The sequence below is a fragment of the Hippocampus bargibanti genome, linkage group LG14 (genome assembly GCF_051943395.1).
Source record: "Hippocampus bargibanti isolate YZ-2025 linkage group LG14, ASM5194339v1, whole genome shotgun sequence".
NCBI classification, from domain to species: domain Eukaryota; kingdom Metazoa; phylum Chordata; class Actinopteri; order Syngnathiformes; family Syngnathidae; genus Hippocampus; species Hippocampus bargibanti.
In genome coordinates, this window is record NC_142747.1 from 2495001 (window position 1) to 2520654 (window position 25654).

Sequence of the window (25654 nt, forward strand, 5' to 3'; positions counted from 1 at the left end):
TATATAACTGTTGAGGTTAATACACCACAATCGTCTTCAACAATACTTTTGCTGTTATTGTGACAGGTTAAAAAGTACCTTATTCAGTATTTTGGTTACATCCGCATAGTTACATTGGTTTACAAATGATATATATCTAAAATGTTTATTTAAACAAGGAACACCTGCTTTGTTTAGTTTTTCGTATCTAACCGATTTAAATTGTTAGACAGGAAGTTGTAGTGCGCATACGTTTCCATTCGAAGTAATCCACGGTTGAGTCAAGACGCACACCACCCCCTGTCTTGTGTTTTTTTTTCTGAATCCCACGACACCGTATCTCCCTTACCATTGTGGAGAGTGCATTATTTTGGAGGCACCGCTTGGATATTTTGGTTCGAGTGTTGTCTACCAGCCGTGGGTAGAAGCCGTGGGTTATTGCTGACCATAAAGAGGTCCTCAACACAACATCAAGTGTGAGCATCAAGGCAATGTTGGTGAAGTGGAATGATGTGCAGGTGTTTATTGAACAGTTCCATCGAGAAAAGACTGTGGCGATGAGAATCATCAACATGATGAATGATAATGTGATGCCTCCGTTTCGTAAAATCTTACAAGTCAGAAAGCAACAGTCAATTAAGAGCCATCAACGACCATCACATGTAAATAAAGTGACTTTATTATACAGTGCAGTATATTTCTTTCATTACAATACAATAGCACATTTATTATGCATAGAATAAGGTATATTGTGTGTAGTTTTAAGGCTTATTTAGTTGAAAATGATGTTTTATGGAGACCTGGGAACCGATTATTCTCATTTTAATGGTTTCCTATGGGAAATTAATTTTTGGGATACACACTTTTCGCCTTACACACTCTGTCTGGGAACCAATTAAGTTCGTAAGCCAAGGCACCACTGTAGTTTTTTTTAACTTCAAGATGGCGCCACGAGAGTGGCTGCCTTTCCAGCAGCTCCTGTATTTTGTTTTTCTACTTCTTTCTTTCCTTTCCTCTTCCTTTAATAACTTTGCTGCTGTGTTACTTCCGGGTGGAGTGAACGCTGGCGTGAAACGCTGTCGCTGCTCACCCGTACAAAAAAAAGTTCTTATCCCGTGACTGCTAACATGATAATATGCTAAAATGATACAATAATACAATAATAAAATAATAACCTAAGACATGGTAACATGCTAACATTATAAAATTATAAAATAATAACCGATAACTTGCTCACATGCTAACATGATAATATAATAAAACGCTAAAATGATAAAATAATACAATAATAAAATTATAAAATAATCACATAATAACCTATAACACGCTAACATGATAATATGATAAATTGCTAAAATGACAAAATAATAAAATAAATACACAAAGTAAAAATGTATATAAATAAATGTAGTGTCCTAGAGAGTTTTGAGAGGCGCTGAGAAATCAAATGTATTATTACATCCTTATGCAGTTCTCAAGTTGGGTACACGATGTCAACGTTTCACTTGGATATGGATGAAACTGACTCGAGACTGGAACTTCATTACCCAGAATGCAACGCTTCCGCTACCCGCCCGCCCAAAAGGCCAAACCAGTGGAGCCCTTGAACTCCATTACCCACAATTCCTTCATTGCAGGCGGTCACGACGATTACATCATTGGCACCGGCAACATTTAGAGATGAGAGATGACGTCAACGGGGGGGGGGGAGAGAGAGAGAGAGAGAGAGAGAGAGAGAGAGAGAGAGAGAGAGAGAGAGAGAGAGAGAGAGAGAGAGAGAGAGAGAGAGAGAGAGAGAGAGAGAGAGAGAGAGAGAGAGAGAGAGAGAGAGAGAGAGAGAGAGAGAGAGAGAGAGAGAGCAAGAGAGGAGAGAGCGAAAGAGAGAGAGAGATAGAGAGCGCTTGCAGCGTTCACTTGTCGTCGGATTTTCACCGCATTACGAATTTAACTGAAGTGGGGTGGAGGCACATCAAACCGCAATTGGCGATTTTTCAAACAGCACCCCCTCGTCCCCCTCCCCTTTGCCAGACTCTCCAAGCGAACGGCACCGCGCCGGTAAAAGCCTCCGCCCTTCCAGACGACAGAGACGCACCTCGTCAAAAAAATCCAAAGTCCTCGGACTAAAGCTCCTCCATTGGTCCCAAGATGGTCGACCGCGAGCAGCTGGTGCAGAAAGCCAGGCTGGCCGAGCAGGCCGAGAGGTATGACGACATGGCGGCCGCCATGAAATCGGTGAGTGCTTTTCAATCGTTAGGTCATCCGAACAGTCGGCGCCCCCCACCCCCCAATGCCCCCATCGAAGGGCTCGTTTTTGTTGCGACGATCGGCCCTTTCGTCTTGTCCTATTTGGTGGGTTTGTTGCTTCGAAATGCTCGGCGGGCGTTTGGTGGCTTCTTGTGATGGACGCAGCGGCTCATTTTGAGCGGGGTCTTCGGAACCACGCGAGCCGGCCCGCTTCGTGCTCCTCTGCCAAAATCGGCGACTTCCTCCATTGAAAGCAACCAGTCGCTTGGGGAATCACGTCAAGCCCCCCTGCCCCCCGTCTTAGAATGAATATAACATTAAATAATAAAACATTATAGTTTGTTTTTATAGTAGTTTACAAATGACGTTATTCGGTGTTTATCCGGTGTTTTTTTAGACTTGGGACAGATTTTAAAAAATTACATCTATTATAATGATAAGTTATGTTTCGGTTTTTGAACAAATCGTGTTCGAACAGGTTTCTGGAACAGATTAGAATCGAAAACCAAGGTATCGCTGTTGTCCTTTCATAACTTTGCTGCTGTGTTACTTCCGAGTACAGTGAACACTGGTGCGAATGGCTGCCGCTGCTCACCCGCACAAAAAAAAAAATCCTGTGACTTAAAATGTCCTTGAGAGTTTTGAAAGGCGCTGAGAAATTAAATTTATTATTATTACTATTATTATTATTTCCAAAATATGACGAATAATTATTCATATAAATAGGGGAAGTGGATGGGGGATGGGGGGTTGCTCCACGCAGACGTAGGAGGCACTAGTAGAGGTAGAAGAAGCATTCTGGAATATTTGTTTAGTGCCACCAATGCCAATATGATAAGATGATGTTGCTTTGCAGTGCGTCAAGGAGAACCTGCTGTCTTTGATTGTTAATGTGAGTTTTGGATTGGATTGGATTTGCCTTTATTAGTCTCGCAGTGGAGAAATTTACATTTCACAGCAGCAAAGTTATGAAAGAAATGAAAGTAGAAAAGCAAAATACGGGAGCTGCTGGAAAGGCAGCCACTCTCGCGGCACCGTCTTGAAGTCAAAAGAACAAAAAAAAACCCTAAATAACAAGTAACATGACAACACAAAGACACAGAGAGACATTCATTCTTAAGCACTTTCTGTACCCTCTTTGTTACATAAAGCAGTTCCAGATGAAAGAGAAGAGGATCAAAGCGTCTTTCCACCAGTGGATCAGGGACATCATGGTGGAATGTGCACGTCGACTACAAGCTAAATGTTGAAAGCAAACACACAGCTGTAGCATCCATTGACGAAAAGAGATAGTCTCACATCTCCTGTCCCCCATAAATCAGCTTCAATTCCAAGCCGCGACAGTCCCACATACGCATCGGCGCTCTGTGCTGACGCTCCTTCTTATCGCGGGCTCCTCAAGCCATGTATCCATCCAGCCGCAGATTGTCCAACAGCACCGACCTTCCACTGAACAAAGCGGGGCTGTTACAGGTGCAAAAAAGCACAATGGCCCCTGTGGTGTCCAGCGATGACAGTCGAATGGCTCCGACATTCCTCCCATTCAAAAACAGTACTGGCATATTCATGCTGCCGAAAAGGCGCAACCGCTCAGCACAGTCTCCTCCTTGATGAATGTCGTGGTCAAAAATGTTGAACAACAATCCGTATCCGTTCCACACGACGCACAACAACACAAAGTGACAAAAGAAAACACAAACACAAGACAAAAACAACAAAAAAAGCAAGGCTCATCAGAGCACTTGCTGACGGCTGCCTACTCGGGCGCCATCTTGGCATGCATTGTAAATCTCGCTGGCTATATATGAGCTATCTAGCTAGCTATTTGCTATATAGTAGCTGTCTAGCTCGCTGGCTCTCTATTATCTATCTGGCTAGCTATTAGCTATATATTAGCTAGCTTTCTATCTATTTGAGTTCCTTCCGGGTTGAGTGAACGCTGGCACGTGTGGCTGCCGCTGCTCACCCACAGGAAAATTCATCCTGTGACTGTAAAGTGACCTTGAGAGTTTTGAAAGGCGCTTATAAATGAAATGTATTATTATTATTATTATGTTAGCAACTGTGAAAACGGGCACAGGGTCGCTTGGATGCATCGTGATCGTCTGCGTGTGTGCCGATCCCTAATCAAAGAGAATCCTTTGTCATTGCCGCCAGAAGTTGGAAGTTTGAAAAAGAGAGCAAGGCGATCATTTGAAGTCCTCCAGATTGTCTTTCAGCTTTTGGTTCTAAATTAAGCCCCTTGCGACTGGAAGCGTGTCAAAGGAGGCTATTTTGGGCTGTGACGTCAGAGACGGGATGTATTTCTGTCAACGTTTCGGTACATTGACAGTCCAAAAATAGGACGTGGGGAGGTGCAAGTGAGACAAGGAGTCACCCAGTCCCCGACAAGACCATTTCCAGTCGTCAAATCCGACAACCTGTCGCGGCAGATCAAAAGCTTTCCACCCTAGGCATCACGCACACCCCACTTCGCTGGTTTCACTCCTATCTCTCTGGCCGCTCAGTTTATCCAAATTAACTCCTTCACCTCACGGTCCTCTCCTGTGTCGTCTGGTGTACCCCAAGGGTCTGTCCAGGAGCCCCTTCTCTTTATTACCTACCTTCTTCCTCTTGGCAATATCTTCCGCAATTTTGGCATTCACTTTCACTGCTTTGCGGATGACACCCAACTCTACCTCTCCAGCAAACCCGACGCTTCTCTTCCACCTTCATCCCTTTGACTTTGACTCTCATAAATTAAATCCTGGTTTTCCTATACCCTTCTCAGGCTTTACAGCGAAAAAAACTGAACTTCTCCTTGTCGGTACCAAATCCACCTTGAGCAAAGCAAACAGTTTCTCTCTCACCATTGACAATTCAACCGGGTCCCCATCCCTTCAGGTCAAGAGCCTGGGTGTCATCCTTGATAGCTTACTATCTTTCCCATGTAAATAACATAACTCGGTCTGCATATTTCCACCTCTGTAATATCAATCGTCTCCGTCCATCTCTCACCCCCCCAGTGACTATTGTAACTCACTTCTTTTTGGTGTCAATCAAAAATGTCTCCATAAACTCCAACTAGTCCAACATTCCTCAGCCCGAATCATCACTAAAACCCCCTCCTTTCACCACATCACCCCTGCCCTCCAGCAGCTCCGCTGGCTCCCTGTTAAAGGAGAACCGACACCTCCGGACAAGTTGTATCCATAATTTGTAAAATCACTTCAAATGACTTCTACTGAGCACATTTTACAAATATTCCACCCCATATAGCTATATTTTACGTTTTAAGACTCGCGCTGAATATTCACAAAGTCTTGTTTTCGAGTTGATGACTCATTTTTTTGATGATGATACTAGTGCAGCGTGTTTGACCGGAAACAAATTCCTTGTGTGTTCTACATACTTGGAAATAAAGATGATTCTGATTCTGAGTCTGATGCCTGACGTGACGTCACGGAGGGAACGCCCCTGACCGAGAAAGCGACACACAATGCATTTTGGGTACTTTTTTTCGTCTGAAAACACAGTGTTGATCGCGAAATTAGAAGGAAAACTACATAAATAACGCGATGGTGAATCGTCGCAGCCAATTGCAGTAACACGCATAAAGAAGGTGTAAGTTTACACAAATTTCCAGCGGATAAATCAGCCCATTTCCAATGGAGGTTGTCCACCATCTTGTGCATTTTCTGGGCGCTACATTGGAGTCCAGACGGCTCGAATTGATACGGGAGGACTTCTTTAATCGATTGCAAACATTTATGCTTTCCTCTTCAGAACTATTTGAATCATATTCACAACTGGATGAGTAACAAGAAAGCATCTTCTCCGAATCTGAACTCTCTGAAGCCATTGTTTTGATTCTGGAGCAAGGCAGTTTGTAAAGGAGTATCCTGGCGTGACGTCACGGACAAGTGCGCGGGACTTTCTGAATCTCCCCAGTTCCGAGCTCATTTTGTGGCAGTTTTGGGACTCAAGTCATTTTTATTGGTGTTTTGCATTTGACTAAAAATATCAGCTTGTGTGTTTTGGCTATTTTAGATGCTATAAAACGTTTTTCTGATTTCAGTTAGGGAACAAAAAATGGTGTCGGTTGTCCTTAACCCAAATAGAACTGTATAGTGCCTTTTTGCATTTTTTTTATGATGATACTAGTGCAGCGTGTTCTACAGGAAACAAATTCCTTGTGTGTTCTACATACTTGGCAATGAAGAAGATTCTGATCACCTGATCAAGCTGACTTTAGAGGCATTCTCCAGGGTTAACAAAGGAAGAAAACTCGGGACTGATGTCCGGCGTGTGTCCTCTTGCCGCAGGTGACGGAGCTGAACGAGGCGCTGTCCAACGAAGAGCGCAACCTGCTGTCGGTGGCCTACAAGAACGTGGTGGGCGGCCGGCGCTCGTCGTGGCGGGTGGTCTCCAGCATTGAGCAGAAGACGTCGGCCGACGGCAATGAGAAGAAGGCGGAGATGGTGCGCGCCTACCGCCAGAAGATCGAGAAGGAGCTGGAGGCGGTGTGCCAGGACGTGCTGGGCCTCCTGGACAACTTCCTGGTCCAGAACTGCGGCGAGGGGCAGCACGAGAGCAAAGTCTTCTACCTGAAGATGAAGGGTGACTACTTCCGCTACCTGGCGGAGGTGGCGGGCGGCGAGCAGCGCGGCGGCGTGGTGGACTCGTCGGAGAAGGCCTACCAGCAGGCGCACGAGATTAGCAAGGAGCACATGCAGCCTACTCACCCCATCCGGCTAGGCCTGGCCCTCAACTACTCCGTCTTCTACTACGAGATCCAGAACGCGCCGGAGCGGGCCTGCCAGCTGGCCAAGACGGCCTTCGATGACGCCATCGCCGAGCTGGACACCCTCAACGAGGACTCCTACAAGGACTCCACCCTCATCATGCAGCTTCTGCGAGACAACTTGACTCTGTGGACCAGCGACCAGCAGGACGACGACGCCGGCGAGGCCAACAACTGAGCCGCTGAGGCCCGGGTCTCACCCCCCCCCCCCAAAAAAAAGGATGCAGGGCTTGGGGGGTCAGACGTTGGCAGCCGCTTTTTGCCCATCTTGCTCGTTGTGCATTTTTCATGTGTTTCCAATGAAGAACAGAGGTCAGCCTTAATCTGAAAAACAAAACAAAGCTCTTTTTAGTGTCACATAATAATAATAATAATCTTCTTCTTTTCCTTTCTCTTCTCTCTCACCAGCTACCTTCATGTCCTCTTTGACCACATCCATAAACCTCCTCTTCGCTCTTCCTCTCGGTCTCCTGCCTGGCAGTTCAAGGCTCAGCATCCTTCTCCCGATATAGTCACTCTCTCTCCTCTGGACATGTCCAAACCATCTCAGTCTGACTTTCTCTCCAAAGCTTCTAATATGAGAGGTGCCTCTAATGTACTCATTCCTGATCCTATCCAACCTGGTCACTCCCAAAGAAAACCTCCACATCTTCATCTATGCTACCTCCAGCTCTGCTTCCTGTCTTTTCTTCAGTGGCACTGTCTCCAGTCCAAACATCATGGCTGGTCTCACCACTGTTTTATACACTTTTCCTTTCATCCTAGCTGAAACCCTTCTATCACACATCACACCTGACATTTTTCTCCAGCCTGCCTGGACACGCTTCTTCACCTCTTTTCCACACTCTCCATTGCTCTGGACAGTTGACCCCCAAGTACTTAAAATCCTCCACCTTCTTTATCTCTTCTCCCTGTAGCATCACTCTTGCACTTGGATCCCTCTCACTCACACACATATATTCCATCTTGCTGCGACTGGTCTTCATTCCTCTCCTTTCCAGGGCATATCTCCACATCTCTAGTTTCCCCGCCACCTGTTCCCTGTTCTCGCTACAGATCACAATGTCATCTGCAAACATCATGGTCCAAGGAGATTCTTGTCTAACATCGTCTGTCAGCCTGTCCATCACCATAGCAAACAAGAAGGGGCTCAGAGCTGACCCCTGGTGGAGTCCCACCTCCACCTTGAATTCCTCAGTCACAACAACAGGACACCTCACAACTGTCCTACAGTCATGATACATGTCTTGCACCGCTCTGACATACTTTTCTGTCACTCCAGACTTCCTCATGCAATACCACAGCTCTTCTCTGTCGTACGCTTTCTCCAGATCTAGAAAGACACAATGCAATTCCTTCTGACCTTCTCTGTACTTCTCTATCAGCATTCTTAAAGCAAACATTGCATCTGTCGTACTCTTTTTTTTGGCATGAAGCCATACTGCTTCTCACAAATGTTCACTTCTGCTCTTAGTCGAGCTTCAACTACTCTTTCCCAGAGTTTCATTGTATGGCTCATCAACTTATAATAATAATAATAATAATAATAATAATAATACAATAATAATAATAATACATTTCATTAATAAATGGCTTTCGAATCTCTCTGGGGGAAGAAGCTGTTTAAATGTTGGGGTTCCTCAATGTCCTGCCAATTGATATTCCAAGCTTGGCACCGCCATGGAACGTGAGCAATGTCGGAGCGGCGAACGCGTTGTTGACTTTTTTTCTTTCCACGTCACTTCCCTCAAAAGAATCTTTCCGACGTCTCGGAAGCAAACGGTCGTCCGCGTGGTGCCCGCTAATAGTATTTGTCAATCCCAGTTGGATGTTCAAAGCTATCTATTATAGCTATCTAGCTAGTTAGCTGGCCATCTGTTAGTGATATAGCTGGCTAGCTAGTTATTGATTTGCTATATAGCTATCTAGCTAGTTAGCTGTCTATCTATTTGGTAGCTAGCAAGCTAGCTTTCTATCTATTTGAGTTACGTCCGGGTTGAGTGAACGCTCGCGAAGAAAAAAATCAACAAAAAAAAAAAAATTGAAATATTTTGTTTTTGCAGATTCGGCTTACATTAGCTAGCTGGCTGTCTATTGGCAATCTATCCAGCTGGCTATCTATCTGTTGGATATCCAGTGGCTCGCTAGTTGTCTGCGTATCTATTGGCTATCTGTTAGCTATGTATCCGGCTGGCTAACTATCTATTAGCTAGCTGGCTGGTTAGCTGGCTATCAATTAGCTGTCTAGCTATCTATTAGCTCGCTAGCTAGTTAGCTGGCTATCTATTAGCTATCTAGCCGGCTGGCTATCTATTACCTATCTGGTAGCTAGCTAGATAGCTAGTTTTCTATTTGAGTTACTTCCGGGCATATGGCTGCCGCTGCTCACCCGCAGAAAAACATATCCTATGACTGTTAAGTGACCATGAGAGTTTTGAAAGGCGCTTAGACATGAAATGGATTATTATTATAAAGCTCCAAAAAGTCAACAACCGAGCAACTGCCCCCCATCCCCCCCCAAAAAAAAGATAATCAAAGAAAACCATAGCACATGCTAGTCAACTTTGTCTTTAATTCTTTTTTTGCAGCAAACGTAAAAAGTCGAAAGAAAGCAGCTTTGTGGTTTGTTTGATGAAATGCACTACTTACCTACGACTGCTACTCTACTCTTTCTTCAGTCTATGATGATCATGACAAAGCATTATGAGAATATTCAATATTGTGCATGCGGTTGATGTATTTCTATGGCTCACTTGATTGACTTGACGTATACTGTGGATGTTGGCTATCATGTGATTGAGGAAAAAAAATGCAGCCCGACGTCTCATTTCTTTCTTTCTTACTTTTCAAGGTTATTTTCTCTGGTGGTGCTCATTTAAAAAAAGAAAAAGTTCTAGCAGGTGTCGCTTGAGTGACATGCAAATGTGTGTATTTCAATCACAAAAAAAAGCATCCTAGAACCTGTTCACATTCAATGTCGCAAAATGGTGTTTATAGCATGGGGGGGGGCGAGGGGGGCAATGACAGAGCATATATGAATGACGTTTTTAACATTGTGGATGATATCTGTTCCTTGATGAACGTGTTTGGATTTGATTGGTTACTTTTGGGACCGCCCTCTTTTACCTCGTTTGACAAAAAAAAAATCTTGAATGTGATTTATGAGGTGGCACCTGCACAAGAAACAGAAATATTAGCGAAGATGAATTTAAAAAAAGCTGATAACTGGCAGATCAAAACGGCGTTTCTAGTGTGTGGTTTGTATTTGTTCTTATTCTCTAATCTATCACAGCCTCATTTGCATACGGCAGAGAAAATTTAAAAAATAACCGCCTTAAAACATCATTATTCAAGACTACAAAATGAAAAATGTTCGCTTTTGAGGCAGTAACATTCCCTCAACTGATATTGCTATCTATTAGCTAGCTAGCTAGCTATTAGCTGTCTAGCTGACAGGTGGTAAACTGTCTAGCTGTCACTATCAACTATTTATTTGCTATCCATTAGCTAGCTAGCTTTCTATCTATTTGAGTTACTTCGGGGTTGAGTGAACGCTGCCGCGTGTAGCTGCCGCTGCTCACCCACAGAAAAACTTTATCCTGTGACTGTAAAATGACCTTGAGAGTTTTGAAAGGCGCTGAGACATGAAATGTATTATTATTATCTGGCTAGCTAGAAAGTTGCTATTTATTAGCTATATGGCTATCTAGCGAATCTTGCAAATTTCCCCATTGCGGGACGAATAAAGGTATTCTGATAATAGATAGCTATCTAACTAGCTAGATAGCCATATAGCTAATAAATAGCCAGCTACATAGCTAACTAACTAGCCAGATATATAATAGATAGCCAATTTACCTCTCTTGCAGCGCTCAACATTCTCATCGGATGAAATGGCGCACTTGGAGCGCTTGTCTGGGAGAGCCAATCGGCGAGAGGTTGTGCCGGCGTGGGAGCCAATCAGCTGGCTGTTGCTGGGCCTACAAAAAGGACCTTGGCTGCTCCTCGACTCAGATGACACCTTTTGCAGTCTGGTCTTTATTATTCATACAAAACAGCAGCACAAACTGCGTGGGGGGTCGGGGGGGGGGCTCAGAAGCAAATTGTCAACAGTGATCCTTTACGGAGCCTTTTTCAATCATATCAAAGATTCCTGAGATACCCGCGTAACCATGGGAACAGAGCAGAACGATCCCCAATCGGCCTCAGGTGTGGGCGGCGTCGGCGAAGGCCTCGTCCTCGCACAAGTCCTCCAGGTCGCCGTCGCGGCTGCTCTTCCTGACGGGATTTGGCATTTTTGGGGGTGAGGTCAAAAGGTCGCGGCTGGAGAGGCGGAACCTCCCACCGTTACCTCAGAGATGGGTGCAGCGGAACCGACGAAGCAAACAGACCCCAAGAACCGCTGCAAGAGACCCCTACGCCGTTCACCCGGATCCGAGACCCAAAGGTGGTCTTTCTCCAAAAGGGGGCACTTACGTAAGAAGCCCCTCGGGGGCGGACATGGACCTCTGGGCCCGTCTCGCCTGGCACTCGAAGGGGTTGCTGAAGGAGCGCTTGCGCAGCATGGACTTGACCAGGATCTGCCGAAAAACACTTTGGAACACCCTTTTATGGGGGGGGGGGGGGGGGGGGGTGCGTCCGAACGGCGAGGACGATACACGACAACGCGGAAGAGGCGACAGCGACTCACCACGGCGGAGAGGCTGGACACCAGCGTCACGCTGTTCTCCACCTCCTCGGCGCTCACCTCCAGCGCCGTGCAGTGATCTTCTTCCAGCGGGAGCGGCCATGCGCCGCACTCCGTCACCCACGGGTGGAGCTGGCGCCGCACAAATAATAATAATAATACTAATACTACTACTACTACTACTACTACTAATAATAATAATAATAATAATACATTTCATTTATAAGCAACTTTCGAAACTCTCAAGGTCACTTTACAGTCACAGGATAAGCTTTTCTGTGGGTGAGCAGCGGCAGCCAGACGCGCCAGCGTTCACTCAACCCCGAAGTAACTCAAATAGGTAGAAAGTTAGCTCGCTAATACATACAGTAATAATAATAATCTTCTTCTTCTTTTCGGCTTTTCCCTTCAGGGGTCGCCACAGCGAATCATTGTCCTCCATCTTTCCCGGTTTTGTGCATCCTCTTCTCTCACACCAGCTACCTTCATGTCCTCTTTGACCACATCCATAAACCTGCTCTTCGATCTTCCTCTCGGTCTCCTGCCTGGCAGTTCAAGACTCAGCATCCTTCTCCCGATATAGTTGTTCTCTCTCTTCTGGACATGTCCAAACCATCTCAGTCTGACTTTGCCTCCAAAGCCTCTAATATGAGTTGTCCCTCTAATGTACTCATTCCTGATCCTATCCAACCTGGTCACTCCCAAAGAAAACCTCAACATCTTCAGCTCTGCTACCTCCAGCTCTGCTTCCTGTCTTTTCTTCAGTGGCACTGTCTCCAGTCCAAACATCATGTCTGGTCTCACAACTGTTTTATACGCTTTTCATTTCATCCTAGCTGAAACCCTTCGATCACACATCACACCTGACATTTTTCTCCAGTCGTTCCAGCCTGCCTGGACACGCTTCTTCACCTCTTTTCCACACTCTCCATTGCTCTGGACAGTTGACCCCAAGTACTTAAAATCCTCCACCTTCTTTATCTCTTCTCCATGTAGCATCACTCTTGCACTGGGATCCCTCTCATTCACACACATATATTCTGTCTTGCTGCGACGGATCTTCATTCCTCTCCTTTCCAGGGCATATCTCCACATCTCTAGTTTCCCCGCCACCTGTTCCCTGTTCTCGCTACAGATCACAATGTCATCTGCAAACATCATGGTCCAAGGAGATTCTTGTCTAATATCGTCTGTCAGCCTGTCCATCACCATAGCAAATAAGAAGGGGTTCAGAGCTGACCCGGTGGAGTCCCACCTCCACCTTGAATTCCTCCGTCACACCGACAGCACACCTCACAACTGTCTTACAGTCATGATACATGTCTTGAACCACTCTGACATACTTTTCTGTCACTCCAGACTTCCTCAAGCAATGCCACAGCTCTTCTCTGGGCACCCTGTCATACGCTTTCTCCAGATCTACAAAGACACAATGCAATTCCTTCTGACCTTTTCTGTACTTCTCTATCAGCATTCTTAAAGCAAAGACTGCATCTGTCGTATTTTTTTTTTTGGCATGAATCCATACTGCTGCTCACAAATGTTCACTTTTGCTCTTAGTCTCGCTTCAACTACTCTTTCCCGGAGTTTCATTGTATGGCTCATCAACTTTATTCCTCTGTAATTAGTACAACTCTGCACATCTCCTTTGTTCTTAAAAATGGGCACGAGTACACTTCGTCTCCATTCTTCAGGCATCTGTTCACCATCTAAGATCTTGTTGACCATCTGACCTTACCATCTTTGTCTCTCTGTCTCGCCAGCCTGTAAAGATCAGTCTCACCTTCCTTGCTGTCCAGTTGTTTGGCCTTTGCCACCTTTACTTTAACCGTGCGCCGCATCTCCTTGTACTGCTGTCTACTCTCGTCCGTCCTCTCAGTGTCCCACTTCTTCTTTGCTAACCTCTTTCTCTGTATACACTCCTGCACCTCCCCATTCCACCACCAAGTCTCCTTATCTACCTTTCTTCCACTCGATACACCAAGTACTTTCCGACCTGTGTCTCTGATTCTGTTCGCTGTAGTTTGCCAGTCATCTGGAAGGACCTCTTGCCCACCCAGTGCTTGTCTTACCTCCTTCCTAAATGTCATGGAACACTCTTCCTTTTTCAACATCCACCATTTTGTCCTCACTTCAGCCTTTGGTTTCTTCATCTTCCTCACTGCCAGCGTCATCCTACACACCACCAACCAATGCTGTCTGGCTACACTCTCACCAACCATTACTTTGCAGTCACTGATTTCCTCTAGATGGCGCCGTTGACACAAAATGTAGTCTACCTGTGTACTTCTGCCTCAGCTCTTATAGGTCACCCTGTGTTCCTGTCTCTTCTGAAAGAAAGTATTCACAATAGCCATTTACATTCTCTTAGCAAAGTCAACCACCGTCTGTCCTTCAGCGTTCCTCATCTGGAGTCCAAACCTACCCATCACCTCCTCCTCATCGTTGTTTCCTGCGCCAACATGTCCATTGACGTCTCCGCCAATTACAACCCTCTCACTTCTCGGGATGTTCTGTATGACTTCATCAAAGTCCAACCAAAATGTCTCCTTCTCCGCCAGCTCACATCCTACTTGTGGGGCATACCCACAAACAACATTGAACATCACGCCTTCAATTTCTAGCTTCATTCTATCTGATACTCTTTTTACTTCTAAGACATTCCGAACAAACTCCTCTTTTAAGATAACCCCAACTCCATTTCTCTTTCTGTCTTCACCATGATAGAACAACTTAAATCAGGGGTGTCTAAAGTCGGTCCTCGAGGTCCGCCGTCCTGCCTGTTTTCCAGCTCTCCCAGGAGCAACACACCTGATTCAAATCATCAGGACCATTTTGATGCTGCTTCGGAGCTAGCTGATGAGCTGATCATTTGAATCAGGTGTGTTGCTCCTGGGACAGCTGGAAAACAGGCAGGACAGCGGCCCTCGAGGACCGACTTTGGACACCCCTGACTTAAACCCTGACCCTAAGCTTCTAGCCTTGGTCCCTTTCCATCTGGTCTCCTGGACACACAGTATGTCTACCTTCCTTCTCTGCATCATGTCAACCAGCTCTCTACCTTTACCTGTCATTGTTCCTACATTCAAAGTTCCTACGCTTAGTTCTATACTCTTGGCCTTCCATTTCTCTCTTTTCCTCCGGGCACACCTCCCTCCTCCCTTATTCGACCAACAGGAGTCCATTTTCCACTGGCACCCTGAAGGTCAACAGTACCAATGGCGGCCGTTGTTAACCCGGGCCTCGACTGATCCGGTATGGGATTCATAGGTTTGATTCGCATAATTGTTTTGGCAATTTTTTTTACGTTGGATACCCTCCGTTCAAGACTCTCAAGGTCACTCTACAGTCGCATGAGTGGTTTTTATGTAGGTGAGCAACGGCAGCCACATGCGCCAGCGTTCACTCAACCCAGAAGTAACTCAAATAGATAGAAAACTAGCTGGCTAGCTAATAGATGCAGTAATAGTAATCCCTTTCATTTCTAAGCGCCTTTCAAAACTCTCAAGGTCACTTTACAGTCACAGGATCAGTTTTTCTGCAGGTGAGCAGCGGCACGCACATGCGCCAGCGTTCACTCAACCCAGAAGTAACTCAAATAGATAGAAAGCTAGCTAGCTAACAGATAGCCGGCTAGACAGTTAGCTAACTAGCTAGATAGCCATATAGCTAATACAGAGCCAACTACATAGCTAGCTAGCTAGCCAGATAGCTATGGGCGCAAGCCCCCGCGGCCCGTGAATAGCACACGGCGGGGCGCTCGGCCGGCGTCGACTCACTTTGATGTCCGGCAGCGTGATTCTGCTGTGCGGGTTTTTGTCCAGCATGTTGCCAACGAGGTCTTGGAACGCGTCACTCGTGGCGGGCCTGCGCAGAGCAAAAAAGAAGGCCTTAGCCGCCGCTGACAGCGCCGGACTCCCCGACCGCAATGGCGTGCACGAGCGGCGTCCTCACCTCAGGGGGAATTCCAGCGCTTTGTTCTTGATCTTGTTGTACAGGGCCACCACGTAGTCGTCGTAAAACGGGCACTGGCGGACGACAGGGCACACAAAGCCGCGCCCAAATGTATGAATAATAATAAACACACATATTTACTCAGAAATCCCACTTTTAACTCAGAATTCCGATTTTTGACTCAGAATTTCAACTTCCGATCCGATCCGATTTTCCGTACCTCTTCTTCCTCATTCGGGTCGCGGGGGATGCTGGAGCCTATCTCAGCTGTCGTCGGGCACGAGGCGGAGAATTTCACATTTTAACTCAGAATTCTGACTCAGAATTCCAACTTTGAACTCAAAATTCCAACTTTGAACTCAAAACTGACTTTGAACTCAGAATTCCGACTTTTAACTCAGAATTCTGACTTTTAACTCAGAATTCCAACTTTTAACTCAGAATTCCGATTTTTAACTCAGAATTCCGACTTTTAACTCAGAATTCTGACTTCGAACTTAAAACTTTGACGTTGAACTGAGAATTCTGACTTTTAACTCAGAATTGCAATTTTTAACTCAGAATTCCGACTTTTAACTCAGAATTCCGATTTTCAACTCAGAATTCTGACTTTGAACTTAAAACTGACTTTTAACTCAGAATTCCGACTTTTAACTCGGAATTCCGACTTTTAACTCAGAATTCCGACTTTTAACTCGGAATTCCGATTTTTAACTCCGAATTCCGACTTTTAACTCAGAATTCTGACTTTTAACTCAGAATTCCAACTTTTAACTCAGAATTCCGATTTTTAACTCAGAATTCCGACTTTTAACTCAGAATTCTGACTTCGAACTTAAAACTTTGACGTTGAACTGAGAATTCTGACTTTTAACTCAGAATTCCGACTTTTAACTCGGAATTCCGATTTTTAACTCCGAATTCCGACTTTTAACTCAGAATTCTGACTTTTAACTCAGAATTCCAACTTTTAACTCAGAATTCCGATTTTTAACTCAGAATTCCGACTTTTAACTCAGAATTCTGACTTCGAACTTAAAACTTTGACGTTGAACTGAGAATTCTGACTTTTAACTCAGAATTCCGACTTTTAACTAAAAACTTTGACTTTGAACGGAGAATTCTGACTTTTAACTCAGAATTGCAACTTTTAACTCAGAATTCCGACTTTTAACTCAGAATTCCGACTTTTAACTCGGAATTCCGATTTTTAACTCCGAATTCCGACTTTTAACTCAGAATTCTGACTTTTAACTCTGAATTCCGACTTTTAACTCTTGTATGTGCACGGACACACAATCACACACACACAGGCAGCGCGTGTACCTTCCCGTAGACAAAGCAGTAGAGCGTGACTCCCATGGCCCACACATCCAGCGCCTGCCAGCAAGAGAGACGGCATTTTCTGGCAAGCGTCCATTTTGAATTTTATGTTGGCGATGGCGGCGTGACCTTTCCGCTGAATTCCGGGCGGTGGTCCTCCATGGTCTCGGGCGCCATGAAGGCCGGCGTCCCGGCAGTGCCGGACAGCAACGCGTCGGCCCCCTCGAACTCGTTGCTGACACCAAAGTCGGCGATCTTGACGTGGCCGTCGTCGCCCAGCAGCAGGTTGGACGGTTTGATGTCGCGGTGGATGATTTTGTGGTAGTGCACTGGCAAAGGGGGGGGGGGGGGCGCTTAGCCCTTTCAATGGAAGGCTTGGTCCAAATTCGGAGGTGGAAAATCAAAATGGAAGGTTGACGGCACGTACGATACTCCATGCCCAGCAACAGATCGCGGAAGTAAAAGCGAGCTCGCTCTTCGGTCAGGGGCTCGTCTGTCGGCACCTCCATCACCGGGCTGACCGCCCCACCCCCCAACCAACCCAGAAAGAAAAAAAATCAGCTATCTCACAATCGCAAGTGTCAGAACAGCAAACGGCATAAGCCTCAACCGGTTCATTTTTAAAGGAAAACATATTTTGTACTTATATAAAGCGTACCTGTCTATAAGCTGCAATGTTTACACAGAAAAATTTTCTAAGCCTTAAAACTACACAAAATATACCTTATTTTATGTATAATAAATGTGCTACGGTTGAATAAACTGTAATAATAAAGCCGTTTTATTTTCCTTTGTGATGGTCGATGGCTTGATGGGATGGAGTGGCCGGCTTCATCAGCATTAAACACTTGATGAGGAACGTAGCCTTCTTCTTTCACCATCTTGGGGAATGATCCCTTGTAGGTGCTTTCTCTGTGATAATTTTACCTTGTTCCTCATCAATTGTGTTCTGTTTAGCTGGGTTGATAGGGTTTTGCATCAAGTGTACAGATGACTTGTGCGCGTTATTTGTGGAGCCTGATTGATGGGAATTTTAACCTTGCAGTCTAAACTGCCTTTGAACTATCAAAGTTGAAACAAGTCCAAATTTCACTGTTTTCTCTCCATTTTCTCACTCTCTCTCTGTCGTCTGCCTGTCTATTTAATGTTTAAACCACCTGCCCTCAGATGCTGTGTTCTTGACCAATCACGTGGCTTTAACTGAAGACTGGAGGCGGAGAATAGTGGACAAAAACAGACGGCTGCTATTTTCTTGTTTTTGTGGCGCTCTGTGTGTATCCCGAAAAATAGTTTGTATGCCAAGGTAAAATTTTCATAAATTTAACGTTTGGAAACCGAAAAGTTCCTAAGCCAAGTGGTTCGTAAACCGAGGTATCACTGTATTATTATTATTATTATTATTATTATTAAAGGAAGTGGACGTACCCTTTGGTCATCAGCTCGAACGCTGAACGGAGAAAGCGGGGAGGGGGGGGGGGGGGATTAAGGGTTGACTCTGAAGCCTTGCAAAACATTGAAAGGGAAAAACAAGTCGCTACCCATGTGGAGGCCGTCTTCATCGGGATCGTCCAGCACCTGCAAGGAAAACGCCATTTTGGGCCCGTAAAGCGGAACATTTGTCGCGGGAGGGACCCACCTCCACCAGCTTGACCACATTGTGGTGGTCCAGCTTCTTGAGGATGGCGATCTCCCGGTAGATCTTCTCCAGCGCCATCGAGGCTTTGGGGACAGGCTCCTGCTGGCCCGGCGCTGCGCGACCTGAGGCGACCCCAACAAAAGTCAACCCGCGACGCTGGAAAAAGACCAAAACCTGCACACAACAACCTTTTGCAGTATTTTGGGGATTTCACTGACGCCAAATGTGCACCCAATTTAGGCTAAGCCAAAAAAATCTAATCTTTTTGTACATGTACAAAAAAAAAAACAGATTTCGCCCCACCCCTGAACTAATTAACTCATTGACTGGCAGATGATGTGTAAAAATGTGTCCAGTCCAGTCCAGTGCCAGTGTTTTTGTCATTATCACTCAAATTGCAGGACCCACAGAACATTGACTTTTAGGACAACATAAACATTCAATACAGATTAATCGTCTCTCTTCTTTCATCAGAAAAAAAAAAAAAAAAAATTCCTAAATTATGTGGGTCTGTAGTTATATGAGCTTGAAATTGGGGCGGCTGTGCAAAATACAATGCAATTTATACGTATTGGTTTGGATTTGGATTTTTGGATTTGCCTTTATTAGTCTCGCAGTGGAGAAATTTACATTACACAGCAGCAAAGTTATGAAAGGAATTAAAGTAGAAAAACAAAATAGAGGAGCTGCTGGAAAGGCAGCTACTCTCGCGGTTTAAATAGCTCTTTAACAACAGCTGAAGCTCGAACAAAGCCCTAACACGGAAAAAAGGGAAATGCTTCCCCTTGTCGAAAAGAAAAAAAAAAACATTGCCAGAGGCCATTGCCAGAAGCCATGGCCAGCGCTTGATCGGCACCCAAGCACACACAAAAAATGCTCTACGTCATCCTTTCAATTCCTGAAAATGTGTGAGTGGCATAATGAGTTAAAAAATATAATAACAATAATAATAATTGTAACTGGCGGGTATCTTGTGATTGGTTGCCACGACAACAAAAATATAATTTATTTAGACTTGTTGTTCTGTAAAAGTGTTTAATGTTCTTTATAGTTTTCACAGTGTTCACGTGTTTCACAATAAACGTTGTGACATCAGTACGAAGCGTCAACCTTGACCGGGGTAGATACAATAATAATAATAATAATACATTTCATTTATAAGCGCCTTTTAAAACTGTCAAGGTCACTTTTCAGTCACAGGAGAAGTTTTTCTGTGGGTGAGCAGCGGCAGCCACACGCGCCAGCGTTCACTCAACCCAGAAGTAGCTCAAATACGTAGAAAGCTAGCTAGCTAATAGATAGCCAGCTAGACAACTAGCTATATAAATACAACTAAATGCAGCCAACCACTGATAAAAAAAATTGGGGTGAAACAAAAATTGGAGTACCTTAAAAAAAAAAAAACGCCACAAAAAATACGAAGGAATAGATATTTCTAAAAACATTTGGTGAGAAAAATGGCATAAAAAAGGCAAATATTCTTCAGCTGGAAGAATTCAACTTGACCAAAATGTTTGAAAGATTGCAAACAAAGAAAAGACGCTGAATGAATTGATTGTACATTCGAGACTCACGCAGAAATCCAAACTGCTTCATGAGCTTCTTCTTGGAAACAACCTTCATGGCCTGAATGGAACATACACACACAAAAAAACAGCATAAATAAAGGCATTTAGTAAAAATACACCTTTGGCGACTTATTTACCTATCGAGATAGACTTAAGAAAATTGTGTTAGGATGGCAAAAATACAGTGATACCTCGCCTTACAAACGCTTTAGCAAACAAACTTTTCACCTTACCAACATTAGTCTAATAATAATAATAATAATAATAATAATAATAATAATAATAATAATACAGTGATACCTCGGTTTACGAACCACTTGGCTTACGAACGTTAAATTTATGTAAATTTTACCTTGGCATACGAACTATTTTTCGGGATACACACGGAGTGCCACAATGAGTGATGTGTCGTTCGCGAACGAACCCGTTCTCCTAACAAGAAAATGGCAGCCGTCTGTTTTTGTCCTCTATTCCCATGAACCTCACCGCACGTCACTGATAATCGTAATAATAATAATAATAATACATTTCATTTCTAAACACCTTTGAAAACTCTCAAGGTCATTTTAGACTCACAGGATAAGTTTTTCTGTGGGCGACCACCGGCAGCCACACACGCCAGCGTTCACTCAACACGGAAGTAACTCAAATAGATAGAAGGCTAGCTAGCTATTGTATAGCGAATAAATAGCTAAGAGATAGCCAGATAGCCAACAGAAAGACAGCTAACAGCCAGCCAGCGAGACAGCTAATAGCTAGCTAGCTAATGGATAGCTACTAAATAGCTAATAGATAGCCTGCATGTTTCGACACCCCCCGAGTTTTTATTATTTATCCTTTTCCACTAAATTATCTGCTCAGTGGATTAAATTATACAGTACAGTTTATTTCTTTCATTCCAATACAATCGCACATTTATTATACATAAAATGAGGTATTTTGTGAAGTTTTAGAGCGTATTTAGTGGAAAATGATGTTTTATGGGGACCTGGGAACGGATTATTTTCATTTTAATGGTTTCTTATGGGAAATAAATAATTGGAAGATACACTTTTCGCCTTACACTGGCCTTCTGGGAACTAGTGAAGTTCGTAAGTTGAGGTATCACTGTATTTGGTCCAACTTACGTAATACTGTTCAGAGTCTTCATTGTAGGCCAGTTTGACCACACCGTAAGAACCCTGCAGTGTAGAAAAAAGCAGCACGTGACACATCAGCATCGTGACCATCGGTCACCCGACGCTAGCGTCACTCAGTGTTCAATCAGGCCCGCCGGACGGCTACCTTTCCGATCTCCTTCTTTAGCTTGTACTGGTTCAGCTGCACGAAGTCCTGCAAGATAAAAAGAAATCAAACCATTTGGTCTGTGGGGCTCTTTGGCTAGCGATGAAGCTAAAGCCTGCGCCAGGCAAGTGAGAAGTAGCCTACGCTTGGCCTCTCTCAGAAGGCACTCCAAAGGTATGCTAATGACTATCATGAAAAATCCTACTGGACCCTGCGCACCCTGCCCACCACCTTTTCCAGCGACACCCCTCAGGCACACGCACCAAATCCAGCCGATATTTCAACAGCTTCCTTTCAACACACTAAAGATGATTCAGATTGTGAAAGATTGAATAATAATAATAATAATAATAATAATACATTTGATTTCTAAGCGCCTTTAAAAACTCTCAATGTCACTTTACAGTCACAGGATCAGTTTTTCTGTGGGTGAGCAATGGCTGCCAGACACACCAGCGTTCACTCAACCCGCAAGTCACTCAAAAAGATAGAAAGCTAGCTAGCTAGCTAGCTAATAGAATGCTAGATAACTAATAGATAGCTAGCTAACTAGACAGCTAATATGTTTCCTGACTCAAATAGCTGGCTAGCTATATTGCTAATAGCGAGCTCTCAAGCTAGCTAGATACTAATATGTTTCCTGACTTGACTTGAAGAAGATTGCATCGCTAAGTTAACTTTATCAATTGACCTATACAGGTAACATCCGACTTACGACCAGCTCGACTTACGACCACCCGTACTTACTTACCACAACCTGCAGACCCGATTTTTAAAATTTTAATTCTACGCCTGGCACCGCAACGCGCTAGCAGGTCGGCAACGCGTACAACAATTTCGGCCAGTCAGCCAGCATCTCACTCTCGCACAGTCATTGACCGTGTGATGGCACCAAATGGGGGGAATTGGCGTGTCATTTAGCCTCCGAGTCTCTATTCAACATTTTGAATGGATTTTCGACTTACTGTTTTGACTTATGACTGTTTGGTCGGAACGGAACTCGGTCGTAAGTTGGATGTTACCTGTGTGTATATATATAAAATTCCTCGTCTCACCCCCCATGCGTGGTGTCTGTCCCCCATTTTAGCTCGGGCCCTCTACCAGAGGTGTGTGTGTGTGTGTGTGTGTGTGTGTGTGTGTGTGTGTGTGTGTGTGTGTGTGTGTGTGTGTGTGTGTGTGTGTGTGTGTATATATATATATATATATATATTATAGGGCGGCCCGGTAGTCGAGTGGTTAGCACACCGGCTTCACAGTGCAGAGGTCGCCGGTTCGCGTCCCGGTCCGGCCTCCCTGTGTGGAGTTTGCATGTTCTCCCCGGACCCGCGTGGGTTTTCTCCGGGTCCTCCGGTTTCCTCCCACACTCCAAAAACATGCATGGCAGGCAGATTGACCACTCCAAATTGTCCCTAGGTGTGAGTGTGAGAGTGACTGTTGTATGTCTTTGTGTGCCCTGCGATTGGCTGGCAACCAATTCAGGGTGTCCCCCGCCTTGTGCCCGAAGACAGCTGAGATAGGCTCCAGCATCCCCCGCGACCCTAATGAGGAATAAGCGGTGCGGAAAATGAGATGAGAAATGAGATATTATATATATATATATATATATATATATACACAGTAAAGTCTCGTTATATCGATATCGGATATATCGATAGTCCCGGTTATATCGATACTATTTCTATGCACGCACGGAGAAAATTACATGCAAACAGGGTCGGATATATTGATAGTCCCGGTTATATCGATATTTTTTCGGACTCCCTTGAATATCGATATAACGAGACTTTACTGTATATATATATATAAAAGGACAACGAGTCCCGACGTGGTCTCTGTCGGGAGAGTAACCAAAATGTGGAGCGAAAATAAGCAAATTGTCCTGAGCGACGGACGGCTTGGAACGCATGCCTTACCTGCGCGTCAGTGATGGACACCCTCTTGGTCTCAACGGTGGGCTGCCTGACCACGCGGCCGCCGCGCTCCTGCAGCGACAGCTTCCTGTGGGAGAGGCGGGGCCGGCGGGAGGCGGCTTCGGGCGCCACCTTGACGCTCATGGCCGCCAATACGTCGGCTAGCTCGCCGCCATGCTCGCCGTCGGGGTCCTCGCTCGTGGCGCTCATGGCGGCCTGGGGGGATGGCGCTCAGGTGAGACGCGTGGCCGAAACGAGGCCGCCTGTGCTGAAAAACAAATCACATTAAAGAACAGCCGACACCTTCGGACAAGTTGCGTCCGTAATTTGTAAAATGACTTCAAATGACTTCTACTGAGCGCATTTTCTAAAGATTCCACGGCATATTTCTATATTTTACGTTGTAAGACTCGCTCTGAATATTCATGAGGTCTTGTTTTCGAGTTGATGATGATGCCTAAGTGACGTCACGGAGGGAACGCCCCTGACCGAGAAAGTGACACACAATGCATTTTGGGTACTTTTTTTCACCTGAAAACACCATGTTGATGGCGAAATTAGAAGGAAAACTACATAAATAACGCGATGGTGAATCGTTGTGTCGCAGCCAATTGCAGTAACATGCATAAAGAAGGTGAAAAGTCACACAAATTCCCAGTGGACAAATCAGCCCATTTCCTGCTCTGCAGTCGAGCACCAGCGGAGGCGAACAAGGACGCTAATCAGAGTTCGCGATTCGGCGCTTGGATAGCGGAAGTTTGATGCATATTTACTCTGCATGCTAACTGTGAGCTCACCTGGTGAAAGAGAGCAATCGCCATATTAGTGGAGCAAACCGATCGGACAAACATCCACTTTCCACCGTGTCATTTGTTAGGTACTCTGTAGCGCTGTTTCTCATCTCAACATCTGATGTTTGTGTGCTTGTTCGAATTGTGGCGGTCGCCATTGTGTGTGCATAAAACCCACCCCTCTGTCTTCTACCAGATTTTAACCAATCACGGGTGGCTTTACGGATCTGATAAACTGCTTCATATACTGGACGAAACTCAGCTTGTGCATTTTCTGGGAGCTACATCGGAGTCCAGATCTTCACCGGTTTCATCGCTTGCAGACGGCTCGATTTGATATGGAAGGACTTCTTTAATCGATTGTAAACATTTATGCTTTCCTCTTCAGAACTATTTGAATCATATTCATAACTGGATGCGTAACAAGAAAGCATATTCTCCAAATCTGAACTCTCTGAAGCCATTGTTTTCATTTTGGAGCAAGGCAGTTAGTGACCCAAAGTGACGTCACGAACAGTTTCGATCTCATTTGTGGCAGTTTTGGGACACCAAGTCATTTTTATTTGCATTTGTCTAAAAATATCAGCCTGCGTGTTTTTGGTATTTTAGATGCTATAAAAATTTTTCTGATGTCAGTTAGCAAACAAAAAAATGGTGTCGGTTGTCTTTTCACGTGACCTCAAAGTACTTTTGCCCGCTTTGCTTTTCAGACAAGCGAGTGGATTGTCCGGTGCAGGTCGAGCGGCGCCGATCTCGGCAAAGCTTCTTCTCTGCAATGACAACAACAACGCGAAGAAGCGACACAAAGAGTGTCCGGCCGCAAGCTCACCAAAGGGGGCGACGGTCGGTCCGGGGGGGCCGCGCGCTCGGCGTCCTTGGCAGGCTCGGTCTCGGTGCGCCTTGGGTGTCCGCGCCCGCACGGCCGGCCCACTTTGACGCTAATCGCAAAGAGGCGGCGGACGTTCATCTAACGAGATTAGCCCGTGCCGCATTTAGCAGTTAGCGCGCGGCTGAGTGCTTGTGTGTGTGTGTGTGTGTGTCATTAATGGCTTGAGGAGACCGCGATAAGAAGAAAGGAGCGTCAGCGCAGAGCGCCGATGTGTCTGTGGAACTGTCGCGGCTTGGAATTGAAGCGGATTTACAGTACGTGGGACAGGAGATGTAAGACCATATCTTTTGGTCATTGGACGCTATGTGTTTGCTTTCAACATTTAGCTTGTAGTAGACGTGCACATTCCACCGTGACGTCCCTGATCCACTGCTGAAAAGGACGCTTTGACCCTCCCCTCTTTCATCTAGAACTGCTTTGTGTGATAAAGAGGGTACAGAAAGTGCTGAAGAATGAATGACTCTCTGTGTTGTCATATTATTTATTTTGTCTTTTTTTACTTTGTTACTGCCTAGGTTGAGTGAACGCTGGCAGGTGTGGCTGCCGCTGCTCACCCACAGAAAAACTTATCCTGTGACTGTAAAGTGTCCTTGAGAGTTTTGAAAG

General features: G+C 45.0%; 2 protein-coding genes across 5 annotated transcripts; one reads left to right on the forward strand and one right to left on the reverse strand.

The window, feature by feature from the left end:
• The first annotated feature begins 1864 nt into the window (after positions 1-1864).
• On the forward strand, positions 1865-9833 carry ywhag2 (3-monooxygenase/tryptophan 5-monooxygenase activation protein, gamma polypeptide 2). Of its 2 annotated transcripts, XR_016117098.1 has the most exons (3): positions 1865-2211; positions 6528-7318; positions 7415-9833. XR_016117098.1 is itself a non-coding variant. In XM_089013124.1 (2 exons), the coding sequence occupies exons 1-2, from the start codon at positions 2125-2127 to the stop codon at positions 7182-7184; spliced, it is 744 nt and encodes a 247-aa protein (XP_088869250.1). In that variant the 5' UTR covers positions 1865-2124; the 3' UTR covers positions 7185-9833. The 2 variants fall into 2 exon arrangements, 1 of the variants encoding a protein (XP_088869250.1); XM_089013124.1 differs by having other exon boundaries at positions 6528-9833.
• On the reverse strand, positions 7244-25569 carry camkk1b (calcium/calmodulin dependent protein kinase kinase 1b). Of its 3 annotated transcripts, none has more exons than XM_089013122.1 (18): positions 24989-25569; positions 23372-23631; positions 21459-21506; positions 21302-21355; positions 20181-20232; positions 18607-18728; positions 18509-18545; positions 18396-18417; positions 17398-17486; positions 17100-17299; positions 16974-17027; positions 15648-15721; positions 15473-15560; positions 11697-11825; positions 11483-11586; positions 11358-11408; positions 10865-11284; positions 7244-7330 (listed from the first exon to the last, which is right to left on the reverse strand). In XM_089013122.1, exons 2-17 carry the CDS (start codon positions 23576-23578, stop codon positions 11212-11214), a joined length of 1404 nt encoding a protein of 467 aa, XP_088869248.1. In that variant the 5' UTR covers positions 23579-23631; positions 24989-25569; the 3' UTR covers positions 7244-7330; positions 10865-11211. The 3 variants fall into 3 exon arrangements, with proteins under 3 accessions (XP_088869248.1, XP_088869247.1, XP_088869249.1); XM_089013121.1 differs by having other exon boundaries at positions 23372-23636; XM_089013123.1 differs by lacking the exon at positions 24989-25569 and adding an exon at positions 24838-24926.
• Positions 25570-25654: the final 85 nt, after the last annotated feature.